The sequence below is a fragment of the Neocloeon triangulifer genome, unplaced genomic scaffold (assembly GCF_031216515.1).
Source record: "Neocloeon triangulifer isolate White Clay Creek 2 clone unplaced genomic scaffold, ASM3121651v1 ptg000002l, whole genome shotgun sequence".
Taxonomy (NCBI): domain Eukaryota; kingdom Metazoa; phylum Arthropoda; class Insecta; order Ephemeroptera; family Baetidae; genus Neocloeon; species Neocloeon triangulifer.
Window position 1 is genome coordinate 6,040,075 of NW_026775545.1, and position 16,097 is coordinate 6,056,171.

General features: G+C 37.7%; 3 protein-coding genes across 5 annotated transcripts; 1 reads left to right on the forward strand and 2 right to left on the reverse strand.

Moving 5' to 3' along the window:
- Positions 1–41: 41 nt before the first annotated feature.
- Positions 42–10,253, reverse strand: LOC132205522 (ATP-dependent Clp protease ATP-binding subunit clpX-like, mitochondrial). 2 transcript variants are annotated; one of them, XM_059634615.1, is made up of 13 exons: positions 10,039–10,253; positions 8,426–8,507; positions 3,094–3,396; positions 2,601–2,752; positions 2,374–2,542; positions 2,142–2,324; positions 1,896–2,060; positions 1,512–1,612; positions 1,302–1,457; positions 1,074–1,244; positions 892–1,020; positions 749–841; positions 42–668 (listed from the first exon to the last, which is right to left on the reverse strand). In XM_059634615.1, the coding sequence occupies exons 2-13, from the start codon at positions 8,493–8,495 to the stop codon at positions 495–497; spliced, it is 1,866 nt and encodes a 621-aa protein (XP_059490598.1). In that variant the 5' UTR covers positions 8,496–8,507; positions 10,039–10,253; the 3' UTR covers positions 42–494. The 2 variants fall into 2 exon arrangements, with proteins under 2 accessions (XP_059490598.1, XP_059490597.1); XM_059634614.1 differs by having other exon boundaries at positions 2,371–2,542.
- LOC132205523 (probable mitochondrial glutathione transporter SLC25A40) lies at positions 9,649–12,273 on the forward strand. Its single transcript, XM_059634616.1, has 7 exons — positions 9,649–10,472; positions 10,615–10,730; positions 10,799–10,980; positions 11,042–11,429; positions 11,497–11,594; positions 11,656–11,737; positions 11,803–12,273. The coding sequence occupies exons 2-7, from the start codon at positions 10,643–10,645 to the stop codon at positions 12,063–12,065; spliced, it is 1,101 nt and encodes a 366-aa protein (XP_059490599.1). The 5' UTR covers positions 9,649–10,472; positions 10,615–10,642; the 3' UTR covers positions 12,066–12,273.
- Positions 11,782–15,844, reverse strand: LOC132205521 (kinesin-associated protein 3). 2 transcript variants are annotated; one of them, XM_059634612.1, is made up of 16 exons: positions 15,711–15,838; positions 15,592–15,624; positions 15,374–15,491; positions 14,998–15,315; positions 14,874–14,943; positions 14,677–14,813; positions 14,378–14,622; positions 14,188–14,326; positions 13,972–14,134; positions 13,594–13,916; positions 13,378–13,543; positions 13,193–13,318; positions 12,891–13,126; positions 12,642–12,822; positions 12,516–12,588; positions 11,782–12,416 (listed from the first exon to the last, which is right to left on the reverse strand). In XM_059634612.1, the coding sequence occupies exons 2-16, from the start codon at positions 15,621–15,623 to the stop codon at positions 12,299–12,301; spliced, it is 2,445 nt and encodes an 814-aa protein (XP_059490595.1). In that variant the 5' UTR covers position 15,624; positions 15,711–15,838; the 3' UTR covers positions 11,782–12,298. The 2 variants fall into 2 exon arrangements, with proteins under 2 accessions (XP_059490595.1, XP_059490596.1); XM_059634613.1 differs by having other exon boundaries at positions 11,784–12,416; positions 12,891–12,976; positions 13,028–13,126; positions 15,592–15,844.
- Positions 15,845–16,097: the final 253 nt, after the last annotated feature.

Here is a 16,097-nt window from a genome sequence, read left to right on the forward strand (position 1 = left end):
TTTTAGATAAAATGTTATTTTGAAATGACAACGCCTTATACTTTTTACATAATGATGTGTTATTATTTACATTCTGAGGTAAATTACACTTACAAAGCTTAGTACAATTTGCTCTACAACAAAAATTTAGATCACAATTATTTTCTGTTAAAAAATAGCAGTAGAAGTATTTTATGCAGTCCTAACCAACCACCAAATAACAGAGGCTCAAATAATCAAAATTTACTAGAAACAGGGAAGTGAGGAAACGATATAACACTTAGGATCAAGAAAACAACTTTTAAGACCAGGTCTCTCTTTGTAGCATAATCTACAGCTCTTGTTCCTAAAGAGCAATTTCAATTTCACAGATCTAGTTCTGACTGGTAAATATATTGGGGTGTGTTGATTGAAGCGGTTCATTTAATAATTAAGAGCTCATCAAAGAATAAAATTGCCAAGTCCAGAGTTGGAAGTTGTTCCCGGTAAAAAAAGATCACATCAACGCGCATAACTTATTTGACTTCGGCTCTTGCCTGCAAGTTTTCCTCAGGGTCGTCCTCTGATGACACCTGCTTCCCTCGAATGTAGACAGGCTCTGCCTTTTTAAGCACAGTGTCATTAGTGATGTGCACACTCAGCACATCTGATCCCGGGATCTCAAACATTGGCTCAAGCAGCAATGTTTCCTGAGAAACAAAAATAATTAATTTAAGTCAATGGTTTCTTAAAAGTTTTAAGATCAAGGTCTAAATTAAATGCGAATTACCATGATTGCCCTGAGACCGCGGGCACCAGTTTTCCTTTCCATGGCTAGCTGGGCAATGGCCTTCAATGCATCTGGAGAAAATGTCAAGTCAACCTGTGTCACAAAATAATCAGCCTAAATTCAATTTGCATTAATTATTGGACCTTGTCCATGGCAAAGAGCATTTGGTACTGCGGCACCATTGCATTCTTGGGCTCGGTGAGGATTCGAATGAGCATGTCTTGTCCAAGCGAGTGGAAAGGAACTAACACAGGGAATCTTCCGACAAATTCCTAGAAAAAGTTGCATGAACCAAATAGTACCAGATTGGTTAAAGTGAACTAACGGGAATCATTCCAAAATCAATGAGGTCTCTGGCCTCAACCTCCTTCAAAAGAGCATCACGCTCAGCGTTGTCTTCCTCGGCAGAGGTTGCGGCGCTTTGGTTTGCTAGGGCTGACAAAGCAGCAGCTCGTCGGCCAGCCGATTCAGTAACTGGTGCTCCAAAGCCTAGGTACTGTTCAATTTAAGTAAAATTAATATAAGGTCTAAATGCACATCAATAGGTTAATACTTTTTCATTGCGGCGTCTGCTGATGAGACGGTCAAGTCCGTTAAAAGCCCCAGAGGCAACAAACAAAATGTTGGTGGTGTCAACTTGAACAGTTTCGCCTCTGAGCTTCCTTGGAGAGTTTTTCTCTGGCACATTGACTATCGTTCCTTCCAGCATCTAGTTGATTTTATTGATTAAATTTTTAACTAAATTTAGCAGTGTAACTTATACCTTGAGCATTCCTTGCTGGACGCCCTCTCCACCAACATCTCGAAGTTGATGGATTCCAGGAACTGCTCCAATTTTGTCTACTTCGTCCAGAAAAACAATACCTAAAAATCATAAAATATAGCTTTTATAAGACTTCTCTACAGCCTACAAAAAGTTTAAAAAATTAGAACAAAAGTACATTAAAACTGCTGAAAATAAAGATATTATAAATTAATTTAAAAAAATCTACATAACAAAAGAATTTTGCCCCAGTACTGAAATTTTATAATTATCATAAGAATTTAGGAGTTTTTGCTTGAGAAAGAATGTAGTAATCTATGCAATCCGTTATGGGAACTTCAATCTGCCGCAACAACAAAACAAAAAGGTCAATGATCTACATACCCATTTGAGCTCTATCGACGCTATAGTTGGCATCCTGCAGCAACTTCGCAATCACACTTTCAATGTCTTCGCCCACATAACCAGCCTGCGTCAAAGTTGTGCAGTCACAAATAGCAAACGGCACATCTAAGCATTGAGCAATAGTTTGTGCTAGTAATGTTTTTCCTGAAAGTGATACAAATAGATTTTGTTAAACATTTGTTTGAATTTTCAATGTGACGTTATTTAAATGAAAATATGTCCCACCTGATCCAGTAGGTCCAAGGAGAAGAATGTTGCTTTTCTCTAGGCGCAACTCATGGCTGCTCGAGTCCAACAAATCACTACCACTTGTGTTGCTGTGGGCATTGCCGCGCCTCGAAGCGTCGTCCTGAGGGGCTGGAGGATTAAAACCAACTCCTAGACCAAGGCCACTGATGTGCAGTAAATCTAAAGTCCAATGGTTAAATAAACAAAATGAATTGTTAAATGCAACTACCTCGCTGAGAGAATGACTGAGAGGAAGTGTCATGGTGAGTGTTGTTGTCGGCACGGCCAGGTGGTGGCAAATTGTTGTGAATTCGTTTGTAGTGGTTGTACACTGCGACGGAGAGTACTTTTTTGGCTTGTTCTTGGCCTATTACATGCTTGTTTAGGTACTCAAAGATCTATAAAAGGAAATTTTTGGAATGAAATGATGAAAATCTTGATTGAACATTAGTGTACCTTTTTGGGTGGAGGAGGTGGCTTCCTTAGCGGTCCAATTTTCGGCTCCTCAGCGACCCTAGTTTGATCTTTCAGACTTTTCTTCGAGTCCATTTCTGACAAAACCACAAAGAAGTGGTGGCACTTTTCGCACTTGACGAATCTCGTAGATGCTAAAACACGCAAAAATCATAATAATATCATTTTTAAAGAGGTTTCTCCATTAATAGTTATGCAAATTCATCCAAATATAAAATTTGAGTGTTTCTGGAAGGTTGCAGCTTTCATACTGAACTTTAAAGCAAAATGGCTCTTCCGGTCTCTGGTTTCTTAAAGATATATCACATTTAGGTATGACATTTAGAAACATGATTCCGAACAGAGCAAAAATTTTATGAATTTAAACAAATTTTTATTCATAAAAAAATTAAATACTCTTTTTCCAATTAAATGGAGATATCTAACAATAACTCATTTACTTTTAATGGAAACAATTTAGTTTGTCTCTACTTACAGACAAAAGTCTCAACATGGGTGCAAGGGTCGCCACACTTCGGACAGCACAGCTGATTTCCTCCATCCTTTCCGCCGGAGGTGCCTTTGCCGTCTCCGCCAACCCTCTTCTTGCCAATTTCTGGGCTTTTGCTGCCTGGCGCCGCCGAGGACGGTGGGGGCACGGTCGGGGTCGTTGGCGGCTGGTCGGTGGGTGCTGAACACGAGGCTGGGCAGGACGTGTGAACAGTTGCAACCAGAACTCTTTGCGGAGATAGGCCATTCGTTCCTAGCCCTGACCATGATGTTAAACACACTACGCCACCTGAAATTAAGAGTGATTTTTTTTTTTTTTGTTAAAAAATAAATATCAAATTTTAAATCAAAGTTTTTTAAATAAACGGCAGATTCTTTTTATGCAATGCATGTAATTTTTGGAACTATTTTGATGATAATATCGTCCACATTTATACACATCTTGATTTTTTACTTGACCAAAAAAAAAATACCTCATTGCCAAACTCGCACTACTTTTAAGTAAAGAAGCCTTGAAGATTAGACATAATTAAGGTTCCAGAAGCCAAAACAACATTATCCACGATTCATTACCGTCGGTTCAAAACAGCTCTCACGAACTTCTATTAATCTGTGATGCACGCTAATATTAATGTTGACTCATCTTGTTAGTAAACTTTTAGGCGCTGATGCTGCAAGTTGGCAAAAACATTCCGTAGAAAAGCAATTTGGGCAAAAAATTTGAGCCTCACACACAATGCGGGCCTGCGTATTTCCACACTTGACAAAATTGCTTTTTAATGACGCAGCTTGATTTTACGCCAATTATGGGCACTTTCTAATACTGCATTGTGCGTCGGGATGTGACCGGAGCAACAACGACGAGTGGTTTGATCAACGCAGCGGGGGATGAAGCAATTTGCTATTATTATGCAGTGGGAAAGTGATTTTTTAATAATGTAATAAAACTACCGCTGATAAAAACTTCATTGTATAACAAACTGTTCAAATTTGTCACTAAATAAGACTTTTATAACATTGATCATGTGAATAAATCAGAACGATTGTGACGCTTTTAATTAACCTGTCCTGAAATTTATGGAAAATAATTGTATCTTTTTACATTAAATCTCATTAAAATTTATTTTCTTACAGAGATGATAATAAAAGTTATAAAAATTTATTATTTCCCAATTACTTTCTAAAGTCTAGGGAAAGAGGTAAATATTGCAACTCTTTATGGAACTGCAAAAAACTTATGCAGAAAGTCTAAAATCGACGAATTGACAGGCTTAAAGGATACAAATCAAACGCTCCTTTTATCACAGCCCTATTGAGATACTTCAATTCAACAGCACTTCTCTTTTGAAAAAGAAAGTAGCCGCGGTTGTTGTCAAAATATACATTATTCGGTCAGACCGTTACGCCCCTGCTGTTTTTTTTTCTTTCTTTTTTTTTGCAACACCATCATAATGAAGTATTAGTACCGAGGAAAAAACACCATCCGTTATAATAACGATAATCGCGGGTCGTAATTTATTCGCACTTGTTCTGCCGCTGTCAAAGATTAATGAGACACCTTTTCACAAATTTAAATTCACCGAGCGCCTCAATTAACTAAATGAGCGAGAAATCGGCAGGGTCTGTTTGCAAGAGGCGCGGGGCGCGGCCCACAATCTTCCCTTCATTGAGTTTCCGCGCAGGCACCGCCGATTACATTTTAGCCGAGTGCACTTTCCAATTGATATCTAATGCAACTGGCTGCACACACTTGAAAATCTCGTCCGTTCATCGCCGGTTGCGCTAAGCTGAATTTATTTATGACACACTGCTGGCATAACGACAATAAAACCACAGCAGCACGCACCGAGAGCTGTGCTCGGGTATGACTATACGTAAGTCGTGTTCAGTAAATTAAGCAACCACTCTCGGACGCTCAAGCGAATGAATGGTCAATTATGGGACTTGATTTTCACGAGCTGCGTGCATGCAGTTGACACTTTAGAAACGATGCCCGTCGCACGTGAGCACAATTCACATGTCCGCGTGGGGGTCTGAAATCTAACACAATCAAACCAAGGTTTTTTTTAATCTCTTCAAATAAAAAAAAATCGTTGATTATTAAATTATTTGACAAATTACGATTTTTTTAAATTTTATATTGTTTAGAAAGTTAATTTCTATAGTTCATCATCAAAAAATCAATTTAGCCAATTTTTCAACTACCATCTACCATGTTAAGCTCAAGGAACTGAAATTTTAATGCTTAATCTCATACAAAAGTTGAGATTTAGAAACAAACTTTATAAATAGAATTGTTGCAGTTTCCTGAGTTTCTTTAATTTTATCATTTTTTGTTTCAATTTATCCATTCATTCAGTTGTTTAATAAGCAAAAATGAGTGTAAATAGTGTTCACTGCGATTTTAGGTTTATCGGTCAAATATTGATGGAAAAAATAGTCTAATATGAATACATGATTTCAATCTGTTGATGCGTGCAAATTTCTTAGAGGGTTAGGTATGTACGTGACTGCAGACAAAGGATTTTTTAATAGCCACACTTGAAACGTTGAAGCAAACGTGGAAGCGAATAGACAGTCGTGAAAAGTGCTCAATCATCCAACGATTCACACTTTCCGATTGTTTGCAAACTGCTGAGCTGCTTTCATGATCGCTGAGCTAACCATCTTTCTCTAAGACGTCAAAATGCGTATGACTGTGGATGTAGAAGCAAATAGTCAGGTGACATTTAAACAATCATAATTTAATTAGGTATGCAATACTAATTTATGTGATATTCATTTGTAACACCCTTAAATCAGTGCAGAGAAAACTGGATTGAAGAGTAATTAAAATGTAGTGTGGCTCCATAAAAAATCAGCGAATTTTCATGTAAAATAATTAAGATTTTTTATATTCACAGCAAGATTGATTAATATTATCCAAAATTTTTGTCTCTTTAAATCATAATCATTTTTCATTTATCATTAATCATATTTCCTTTTTTTAAGACAAAACTCTAATTTAAAAACACGGATTTACAATCTAATCGTATTAAATTACTTAGCATACGTTAATAGAAAACTCCTTATTTTTATAATAATCTTTTATGATACTGGCTTCTCACTTCTCACAGACGACGCCATCTTTATTGACAACAAATGAATCATAACATTATAATGAAATTTAAGTATATTTCATTTAAGTAGCTGTCATTTAATCTCCAGTCGTTCATGACCTAGTTGCTTTCAAAGATCAAATCAAATTTCAAAACAGCTTCCTCCAGCTAGAAAATCGAATTTTGTAGAAAGAAAGAAAATAGTACGTCCAACCGCACCAATCACTAAAACAATTTTAACCAAAAAAACAACCAACATCTTTAGGCGGATCTGTGGTTTTTTGGCCTTGCAACCATTTGAACAAATTCAACAGGCGGTGGCGATGGCCTAGGTCAAGAATACAGCAGAGTGTGAGCAAACAGAGCGGCGTGTGCGTTAGAAAGTGAGAGCGGCCGTTGCATAATGGACACTACTTGGTTTTTATTTGTTGGCGCCGACGCCGCCGGGGTGATGAATTATTTTTTCCTTGCGCGTCCACGAGTATGTACTGTTCTATTGCACGATAGTTATTATAATCTAGGACAGCGCACGGACAGTTATTGCTGATGCGACAGTAGCAGCGTTGGCACTAGGACAGGCGGCAAGAGAGAAGTTCGATTTGGGTCACTGGGTGCCAGGGGTGTTTGTTTTTCTCCAAGGGCGCCTCAGATGCGCGAGTTCTTTTCTACTGCCGCAAATTTTAGCGTCAATGTTAATTAGCGAATTTTCTTTGGCGGGCTTGTTAAAAAGTTTGCGTCATTATTCCCACAGTTTGCAAAAGTAATGAGAATTTAACTAAAAATTGTTAAAAAAAAGTAAAGAACGCAGTTAAATGTTTTTAAACTTAAATTCACTTTGCAATTAAATATATTAGCAAAACAAAACTTGCAATTTTTAATTCTTCATGATCCTGTATGTTTGTTGTTGTTTATTCTACTAAGTCATTGTTTATTTAACTGACAAACTTCAACTGAAATTGCTTATTCTAATCAAATTTTAATCGTTTGTTTGTCAAGGTACCAAAAATAAAATATGTTCCAAAAATACAATTGGTTAATTGCAACTGAGCTTAACATTCAATTTTTCAAATTTTTATCAACTTTATCACGCATTTAGGCTTATTTATTCAATTTTGAAAGAAAAAAAGTACTGCAATGAATTTATAAAATCGAAATTTATTTGCCCAATTAATTTTACGTCGAATAAATTAATCCCAGACATGGTGCTAATTTAGCATTTAATCAATTGAGAGCAATTGTTTTGTTTATATTCTCTAATTGGTTCGTTTTTGTGACAGCTCAGATCCGCAATGGGGAGCGAGATACTTGATAAAAAAAAATCACAACAAATGCGGCCATCATAGTGTCTAAAAATAAATAAATCAAATTCAAAGCCAGCGGACAAACAAACTTCAAAACAAGCCTTTACTTTTATAACAATAAGACCAACATTTTGCTAGCAAAAATGGGAACGTTTCTTCATGTTTGTTTGGTTCAAAACTATGGCTGCGATCGCTTATCAGCGGCAAATACGAATGATTATTCCACTTCTTGCAAAACCAGCTCAGTCAAACTCGCTTCGAACTCCACACACGCCCATTTCCGACAATTATTTTGTTTGCTTAGATTTTTTAAACTGAATCGTTAAGAAGTAGGATAAATGAGATTGCATCAATGAGAGAACTTTTTAATAAATTTGAATTAAACGCTTTAAGCATAAACCACAGGTGATCAGTGTTGAAAGCCGGAAACTTTCAGGGTCCATAAAGTTAATTGATTAATTAACCTTTTAAATATAATTCAGTGATTTATTAAAAATCAGCTTAATTAATTAATAGCAAGAAAAAGAGCCGTTTTATGTTTTTGAATAAAAGCAATTTTTATAAAAAGGAACAGCTCCATCTCTTCACTTCAATGATCATCTTGAGTGACAATTTCTTCTTTCAGTTTCTTATATAATGAATTGAATTAAACTAGATTTTAATAAACAAAATATCCCCATAAATTTTGACTTAACTTACAACTAATTGCAATTATGCAATTTATTTCATGAGAGAAAATTCATTTAAATAAGTTGGTCGATTAAGAGGGCAATGAGGTATCAAGACGAGAAAATCGTAATTGAGAAAGTTGCGCGACCCTGGTTGAAAAGGCAAGCAAATCGCGGTAATTACACATGCATGAGAGCATAAGAGACATATTATGCAAGTAAATATTGCTAAAGCTTGAGTTGAATCTTACCTATCGGAGAGATCTTTCTGGCTGCTACATATCTACGGGCGAACACAAGGCCACCACGAACTCGGCTCATTGTCTATGATGCCTGCAAGAAAATATTAATATATTATTCATCAAGCTAATTTGTTATTTGTTTGTGTGAGAATGGCAGGTTTGCGTCAATCTGCAAACTTGACATGTAATTGGGGCACGATCACGAAAAACCCAGAACGCATTTGGATTCCGCTTGACATATTTTAATAAATGGACCTTAATTATCACCGCTAACTGACGTCAATCTTGATTTATATGTTTTAATTTTTCAACATTTTTTTAAAGCTAATTATGAATGAAAAAATTCATTGCTAGATTACATTTTAATATAGTGAATATTTAATAAATTACATTTAATAATGGTTTAAATTTTAAAATACGGCCAGAAAGATAATTCATTTGCCTTACGAAACAGAGAGATAATTTTCAAAAATTTGTTGCAATCTGATGGAGCGACATTTTCTCACTACTTTGTAGACCATTTTAGGCAGTATTCATCGTTTTTAAATTGTAAAATCATAATTGTTTTTGTTCCAAATATAAGATAAACGAATGCAGTCGGAGGATAATTTTGGTACAAAGACTTGCAAATTTCTCAAATAGATCTTATAGATCACTAAATACTTTAACGGACTGAAACTAATCTTCTGTTGAGGAAAATGGCTATTGTGAAGAGCAAGATGCAATATTACACGTTCTGCTCAATGTTTTGAAAAAATATCTGGCATTGTTTCAAGACTTACAATCATCTTACGTAATAAAAAAAGAGGTCCAAGTCTTAATTTAGAAATTTCCTAAAAGATGTCCAAGTCAGAAGTTATTATTTCTTAATTTACTAAAATTTGGAAAAGTAAAGAGCACGTTTGATAAAACACCCGGCATCAAAAGATATGTTCGAAGTAAAAGCAAGTTCTTCGGATTTGATCAGTGATAATTTTTCATGACGTAACATCAGCCAGCAGTAAATTAATGACCGAAGTTGCAAAACCATGATAATGAATTTGTATGATTAATTTAATGACAAACACCACTCAATCAACGAAATAACTTTACCCGACGGCTATGAATCAAGGTACTTTAAAAGAGATGCAGACAAAAAAAATCTTTGTACTTTAACCCCCTGTTGAGCGTGAAAGTTTGAATGTTCGATCAGCAAATCTGTAACGATCTATAAAAATCAATTTTAGTGCGCAATTAACGCTGGCACGAGCACTCAAGAGGTGTGAAAAGAGCGGTCAGCCTTCCGAATTCCGACCAAGGCCGCTCATCGGAAACGACCCTGCTTAACTTCGGACGGTTAAAAGCACGATTTGGCAACTTGGTTCTCGCGGTCCCACCAGGCAAGGTCACGATTTAGACTGGAAAGAAAGAGATCATTAGGGAAAAATCGAGACCAGAAAAGTCTCGAAGGGTTCAGATCTCGGTTTACTGCGAATTCAGGGTTTCTCGAGGAGAAAGGGCCCCAGCTCACGGGGGCTCGGACGACGACCTCCGTGGCCACCCGAGGCTCTGACTTGAATTGACAGCCATTGCAGACTTTCTGCGCGCTCACGTCGGCCAATTTTCTCGTTCGGACACCTCACCTGAATTCAGCTTTTCGTAGGTCGCTCTCGGTGGTTCAGTGAAGCTGCAGTCGAGCGCCAACCGGCATTCGGACGGACGGCCTCCGTGGTTGAGTGTCCGCAAAAGTCGGGACACCGTGTTTACAAACTGAACGAGCACCAGCCAGAAACTCAGCAGTCCGTGGTTCGCCAGCCAACTTTTTCGCTCAGCAAGTCAGCAGTTCGTCGTCGTTCGACCCTCCCACTTCTAGATGGCAGTCGGTCACGTGTGGCGCGCCGACAGCGCCTCCACCGGCAGCCACACGTAAACCCCAAAACCCAAAACAAATGAGAGGAACGAGAAACCAAACATGCGAGCTTTGAGAGCTTCAAGTTCATGCTCTGCAAATTTTTATTATTGAAATGTTACATAATGTGGAGTTACGGCAGGGTTGCTGATTAATTTTAACCATAAGGTACTTACTTGTCAATTTTCACCCTTCGATGCTAAATTTCTTTGAAAAACAAGTTTTAATGCGGCAAAAATTGATGCCCAAAATGGCTCTCTGCTGGAAAAGGTAAAATGCTTATTAAATATTTTTTTTATCTTTATTGCAGACCATTTTATTGAAGTCCAAGGTGAAAAATGGAGCAGGACGACCCAAGATTCCGAATCACCCCCCTGCAGCAAATGGCAGCGTCAACTAGTGGCGCATTGATAACTTCGTGTATTGGTATAAAAATACATAATCAAGAAATAAATTAAATCATTATATTAAATAAACCCTGGAAAATATTTCAGTCACTCCTCTGGACGTTGTAAAAACTCGTCTTCAAGCGCAACAAAAGGCCCTGTTGTCGAACAAGTGTTATCTTTATTGTAATGGGCTAATGGACCACCTTTGCCCTTGTAATGGAAACGGACAAGGCCCCTCTTCTGTTGCTGCCATGCTCAAGAAACCTACCCATTTCAACGGAACCCTAGTAAACTCTCTAGGATTATTTTTATGATTTTCTTTTTCAATTTAATTTTATGATTATTCAGGACGCTTTTGTGAAGATTTCTAGATTTGAAGGTCCGTCGACCCTCTGGAGTGGTCTCGGCCCTACCTTGATCTTGGCACTTCCAGCAACGGTGATTTACTTTGTGACCTACGAGCAGATAAGAAATAGGCTGCGCGCCTACGTTGCCAAACCGGGCGACGGTTTGGCACAGCAGCCACTTTGGGTAGCGCCTGTCTCTGGCGGGATGGCCCGAGTCTGGGCAGCCAGCATTGTGAGTCCGCTGGAAATGTTGAGAACAAGGATGCAGGCGCAGAAGATGAGCTACTTAGAAGGAGGTAGGGCTCTTGGCAATTTGATGCAGCAGCAAGGAGTCACTGGGTTGTGGAAAGGTCTTGGCGCCACCCTTCTCCGCGATGTCCCATTTTCAGGTTTGATCCAACATTTTTTTTTTCATAATTGTTTAAACTACATGATTTTATTTCTCACATGCTTCAGCACTCTATTGGCTGAATTACGAAACCCTGAAGTCAAAATTTAACCAACCAGTGCCGACGTTTCAGTTCAGTCTCCTCGCTGGAGCACTTTCCGGCTCGGTTAGTTGGACTTTAAAAATATATCTAAATCTCTTTTTTACACTTCGCCTTCTTTTCACAGGTTGCAGCTATAATCACTTTGCCATTTGACGTGGTTAAAACGCACCAACAGATTGAGCTAGGTGAAAAGCAGATTTATTCCAGTAAGAAAGATTATGATTTTGAGTTTGAGTTTGTATTTCGACATTTAATTAATTTACATCTACAGATCCCCCGAAGACAGTGAACGGCCGAAATTCAACAATGAAAGTGATCAAAAAGATTTACAGCCAGAGTGGTGTTTCTGGGCTATTTACGGGATTGGTTCCAAGGCTAGTGAAGGTGGCGCCGGCATGTGCCATTATGATTGCTACTTTTGAGTATGGCAAGAAGTGGTTTTACGAGCAAAACATGGCTATGTTTGAAATGCAGAAGAGCAAAGCTAATTTGCTTATTGTGAAGACGGGCAACAATCGTAATCATGTGCAGTGATACAAGCAGTAAGCACTATATTTTATATGTTTATGCAAATCCAGGCGCTTCCATCCAAATTAATTTGCTGCACTCACATGCTTTTCGCCTGGTTATGTCAGCAAATTGTTAGACTAAATGTGATTTTTCTTTCCAAGACCTTGCTTAAATATTTTGTAAGTAGCTTTACTTAAGATTGTTTTGAAAATAAATTAGACAGATAGAACGATTTATGACTTTAAAATGGTAAACCCTTACTGCTGTTGCATTTTCAAAACACCTAACTTTTTGTTTAAGTCGTCCAATTGTTTAGAGCCTGGGACCAATGGTCGTCCCATGGCATCCATGAAACCCTCCAAATCTTGTCCATAGCTGCATGTAATCGCAGAGAGAGGAAAGCAATTTCAGAGTTTATTATAATTTATTTAAAATAAATAAACAAGGACAAATTTAAAAACACAAAAATTTTACCTGCTCCTTGGCCGACTAGAGGCTCGACTAGAATTCTCAGAACTTGTTGCAAAATCAAAGTCGTCCATAGTGTCTATTAATAATAAAATTCAATTACTGTGAATTAAATTAGATTAATTAAAATACCTGGTTGGTAGAGGCAAGACGGACCATAGAGGTCATCTCCGTAATATGGCATTTGGTCTTCACCCTCTGCTGCGGCGGCTGCATCCATTGCCTGCTGATTTTTGACCATTTCTAGCCACTGGGAATTATGGAACCGAAATTTCTCCAGCTGAATTCGTTTTGCCCAGTCAGGATAATGAGTCTGCAGGGAAAATTAGATAAATTACTGTAAATTGAACAAGATTTTTTTCTTAAAATGATAATACGAACCCCAATAATATCAAGAGTGTTGTCACAAACTCTTCTAATTTCAGCATTCTTATCATGCATCAGATCAATTAAGTAAGCTGCTGCCTCTGTAATATAATAGTTTGTATAAAATTTACCCTGATTTCCATTTGACATACCTGTTTCTTGTATAAGGTAGTCCATAGATGCTGGGTGCTTGCAGAGTTGGAAAAAGACAAAAATGATTTGCAAAACAACTTCATCATCCTCCTGTTTGGCTGTTTTAACAACAATGAAAAATTAAATATAACAGTTCAGAAATATTGCAGCACAAAATTGTAAACCTTTCAATAGCTCGATCAAGTCCTGCAGAACTTCCGCTTTACATAAAAGATTAGCACAAGCCTCATCCATGGCAGTTGTTCCCAAAAGCACCACTATTTCAAGCACCAAATCGTCTTCAGACCTCCCTATGAAGCATAAATTAAAATTTCATGCCTTGAATCAGCACTGGATTTTTATAAAATACCAGACACCAAATGAGATCGAAGCCACGGAATCAGTTTATATTCTTTCATCAGTCTTTCCCAATCCATGTTGTCAACAGCCAGATTGCCCATCACTCCGAGGCACTCGACCACAAACTCTTCACACTCTGCAGCTTGTATCGCTTGTGCTAAATCGCCGATGAATTCCTTAATTTTTTAATTTATTAAGAAGAAGTACTATTTACTGTAAATCTTACCACAAATAAAATTTTAGTTTGGCCAGGATGTTGGGCAATATTTCGAAGACACTTCATCAGAAGTGGGTCTTGATAGTGAAATGCTCTTTGCATCAGGGTTTTAAGTCTCGGACCCTCGCACATCAGCTGCGCGTTTCTCTTGTTCAAGGCAAGGTTGATGGCGACTGCCACCATCTCTAGAGGTACTTTATCCTCTGTACACTCCATGATCATTTTTAAAATAAGTGGAATGCAGTCGGTGTAGGTGAACATCGACTTGACCCGGTCGTCCATGCTCAGGTGGTACAGAATTCCCAAAACAACTGACTTGTGCTTTGGGTCATCTAAATTAAGTATAAAAAATTTAGTAAAGGACGATTCAAAACTTTAAATCACAACCTAATAGGTGGACCAACTTAGGAAGTAGTCCTACTCGCACCATTCTGGACCTCAGCTCAGGGTCAAAGGAAATATTGAAAAGCAATTTCATAGCAACATGGGCGAGATCCGAGTTCGAAGACGTAACAAGGGCAGGCAGTTTCTCAACAACATTCATATCAGCCTTTAAATTTTAAAGATTACAATAAAAATTGCAAAATAAAATGAGATATTTACCATATCGTCCTTGTTTTCTCGAAATACAGACAACTTCTTCAAAAAGGTGACAATCAGAAGGAGTAAATCGGTGTTATCTCTGTCTAAAGCTTTCACAAGCATTCCAACAATATTTTTCCTCCTCATTTTATCCTCCAGTCTGAAAGGAAGGGTTTAGTGCAAACTTCAAAATGTGGATGTTTTTTTTTACCTTGTGTCTTCTGCAATGTTTAATAGCAGATAAAATGCTACTCGCAAAAGCTGGTCTTGCTTTTTGGTCAACAGAGCAAACTTTCTGGCAGATCTCTCAAAATCTGCCAATGCTTTCTTTTTGGTCTCCTCAGAGGGACTCGCAGCTTCATTTTGTGACTGGCGTCGCCTCTGTTCGAGCTCATCAGTCCACTGATCATGTCGACGTAACTCGTAGTCAATAAGCTCCATGCACAGTGAACCCATCTTTAGAAAAATGAGAAGCTTAAATAAATTTCTTAAAGAAATACAAAAATTTACTTTGTGCTGTATTATGACTGGGTGGAAAACGGAGAAGGTTGAAAAGCAGAAAAAGACGTAGACGATGTTTGTGCTCAAATCCAAACTTTGTTTCCAATCCTCTCTCAAAACTCGGGCCAGAGCTCCCAAAATTCTCTCTAAAATAAGGATAAACAATTTGAAAAATTAAGCTCTTAATAATAAGAAAAAAAACCTACCATTTGTGGAGAGCTCCTGAAGATTGTCAGGATTTCGAGCCAGTTGTAAAATTAAAGATGATCCTCTTATCTAATTGAAATTACTCAAATTATTTGCTGCGAATGATGCTTCTCAATTTTTCACCTTTTCTGGAATATTTTCGTAGAGCAGGTCAACATAGTCCTCCAGTTTGGCCAAACTAGCCACTTCCAAGGTGCCGTCGGGGCTGGAAAGGTTGGATACGTTGAGCACTTCAGTGGCAAAGGCTGTCTGAGGACGTTCTTTAGCCACTGAAGAGCCACCAGCTTCCTTTCGGCGATTTTGAAGGTAGTATATGAGCTGCTCGACCTCTGGCAGTTTGCTCTTGTGGATCAAACTGCATTTTTCTACCACTTCCTCTGCGAGGGCAGCAATGTCTGTATTAGAGTGGAGACTCTTCAGCCTGATAATCTTTTGACACTCCTACATTTTGATGATACAATATTACATAAATTGCAATTAAAACTATAAATTTATGGACCTTTTTATCTGACAAAACGGTGGACATGCCCTCTCCTAAGATCGCGGCCTCCAGTTCGTAGTGGACGACAAGCGCTTGCTCAGTCGGATGAACATCCAATCGACCTGCCTTCACCTTTCTGCAAGAAATTTATTAGAATTAAACACTGCACGGGCTATTATTAATAGAGAATAAGCTTAAAAAGAAAAGTTAGCAATTATAGGCATAACGAAACTTGCCTCTTTAAATAACGAGCGTCGTCGGACTGCATTCTGCAGCAATTTATGAAAGCGTTATTAGATTGAATTTTTGGTTCAAAATAACTCAATATCGAAGAATTGTTTGTGAGTTATCATACTTAGATTCTGAAAAGATATTTTACGAAACCAGTAGAAGGGAATCCCCCCAAGATTGTAGAACTAAAAATTTCCCTTGATTTTCCTGTTGTCTGGGAAGGTGTAGTGTAGACGATTTTGGTGTTTGTTTACTTTCGATCGACAGTAAGAACCGAACGGGGCGATCCGATTGGACGAGCTAATTTTATTTGAAACTTCTAGCGCCATTTTTACCAATTTGAACATTATTTTAATTTTACAATTCTTTAATATTGTTTTGTTGTATGAAAGAGCGCTGCAAATCCTGTCAGATCTTTTAATATCAACTTATTTGTTATATGTTCTAATTATGAATAAATTGTTATTTTGAAATACATTTATGTATAATTTGTAAATTGTATTTTACATAT

What these genes read in the sequence shown, in the direction of transcription:
- LOC132205522 (XM_059634614.1), bottom strand. Translation starts at nt 8,495, where the DNA reads ATGAGCCGAGTTCGTGGTGGCCTTGTGTTCGCCCGTAGATATGTAGCA. An exon ending in TTGATTTTGGAATGATTCCC is followed by an intron (nt 1,021 to 1,073) that starts GTTAGTTCACTT and finishes AACTTTTTCTAG; the next exon opens with GAATTTGTCGGAAGATTCCC. An exon ending in GCGGTCTCAGGGCAATCATG is followed by an intron (nt 669 to 748) that starts GTAATTCGCATT and finishes TTTGTTTCTCAG; the next exon opens with GAAACATTGCTGCTTGAGCC.
- LOC132205523 (XM_059634616.1), top strand. Translation starts at nt 10,643, where the DNA reads ATGGAGCAGGACGACCCAAGATTCCGAATCACCCCCCTGCAGCAAATG. An exon ending in CCCATTTCAACGGAACCCTA is followed by an intron (nt 10,981 to 11,041) that starts GTAAACTCTCTA and finishes ATGATTATTCAG; the next exon opens with GACGCTTTTGTGAAGATTTC. An exon ending in CTGGAGCACTTTCCGGCTCG is followed by an intron (nt 11,595 to 11,655) that starts GTTAGTTGGACT and finishes TTCTTTTCACAG; the next exon opens with GTTGCAGCTATAATCACTTT.
- LOC132205521 (XM_059634612.1), bottom strand. Translation starts at nt 15,623, where the DNA reads ATGCAGTCCGACGACGCTCGTTATTTAAAGAG. An exon ending in CAGTCATAATACAGCACAAA is followed by an intron (nt 14,623 to 14,676) that starts GTAAATTTTTGT and finishes ATTTTTCTAAAG; the next exon opens with ATGGGTTCACTGTGCATGGA. An exon ending in AACATTGCAGAAGACACAAG is followed by an intron (nt 14,327 to 14,377) that starts GTAAAAAAAAAC and finishes CCTTCCTTTCAG; the next exon opens with ACTGGAGGATAAAATGAGGA.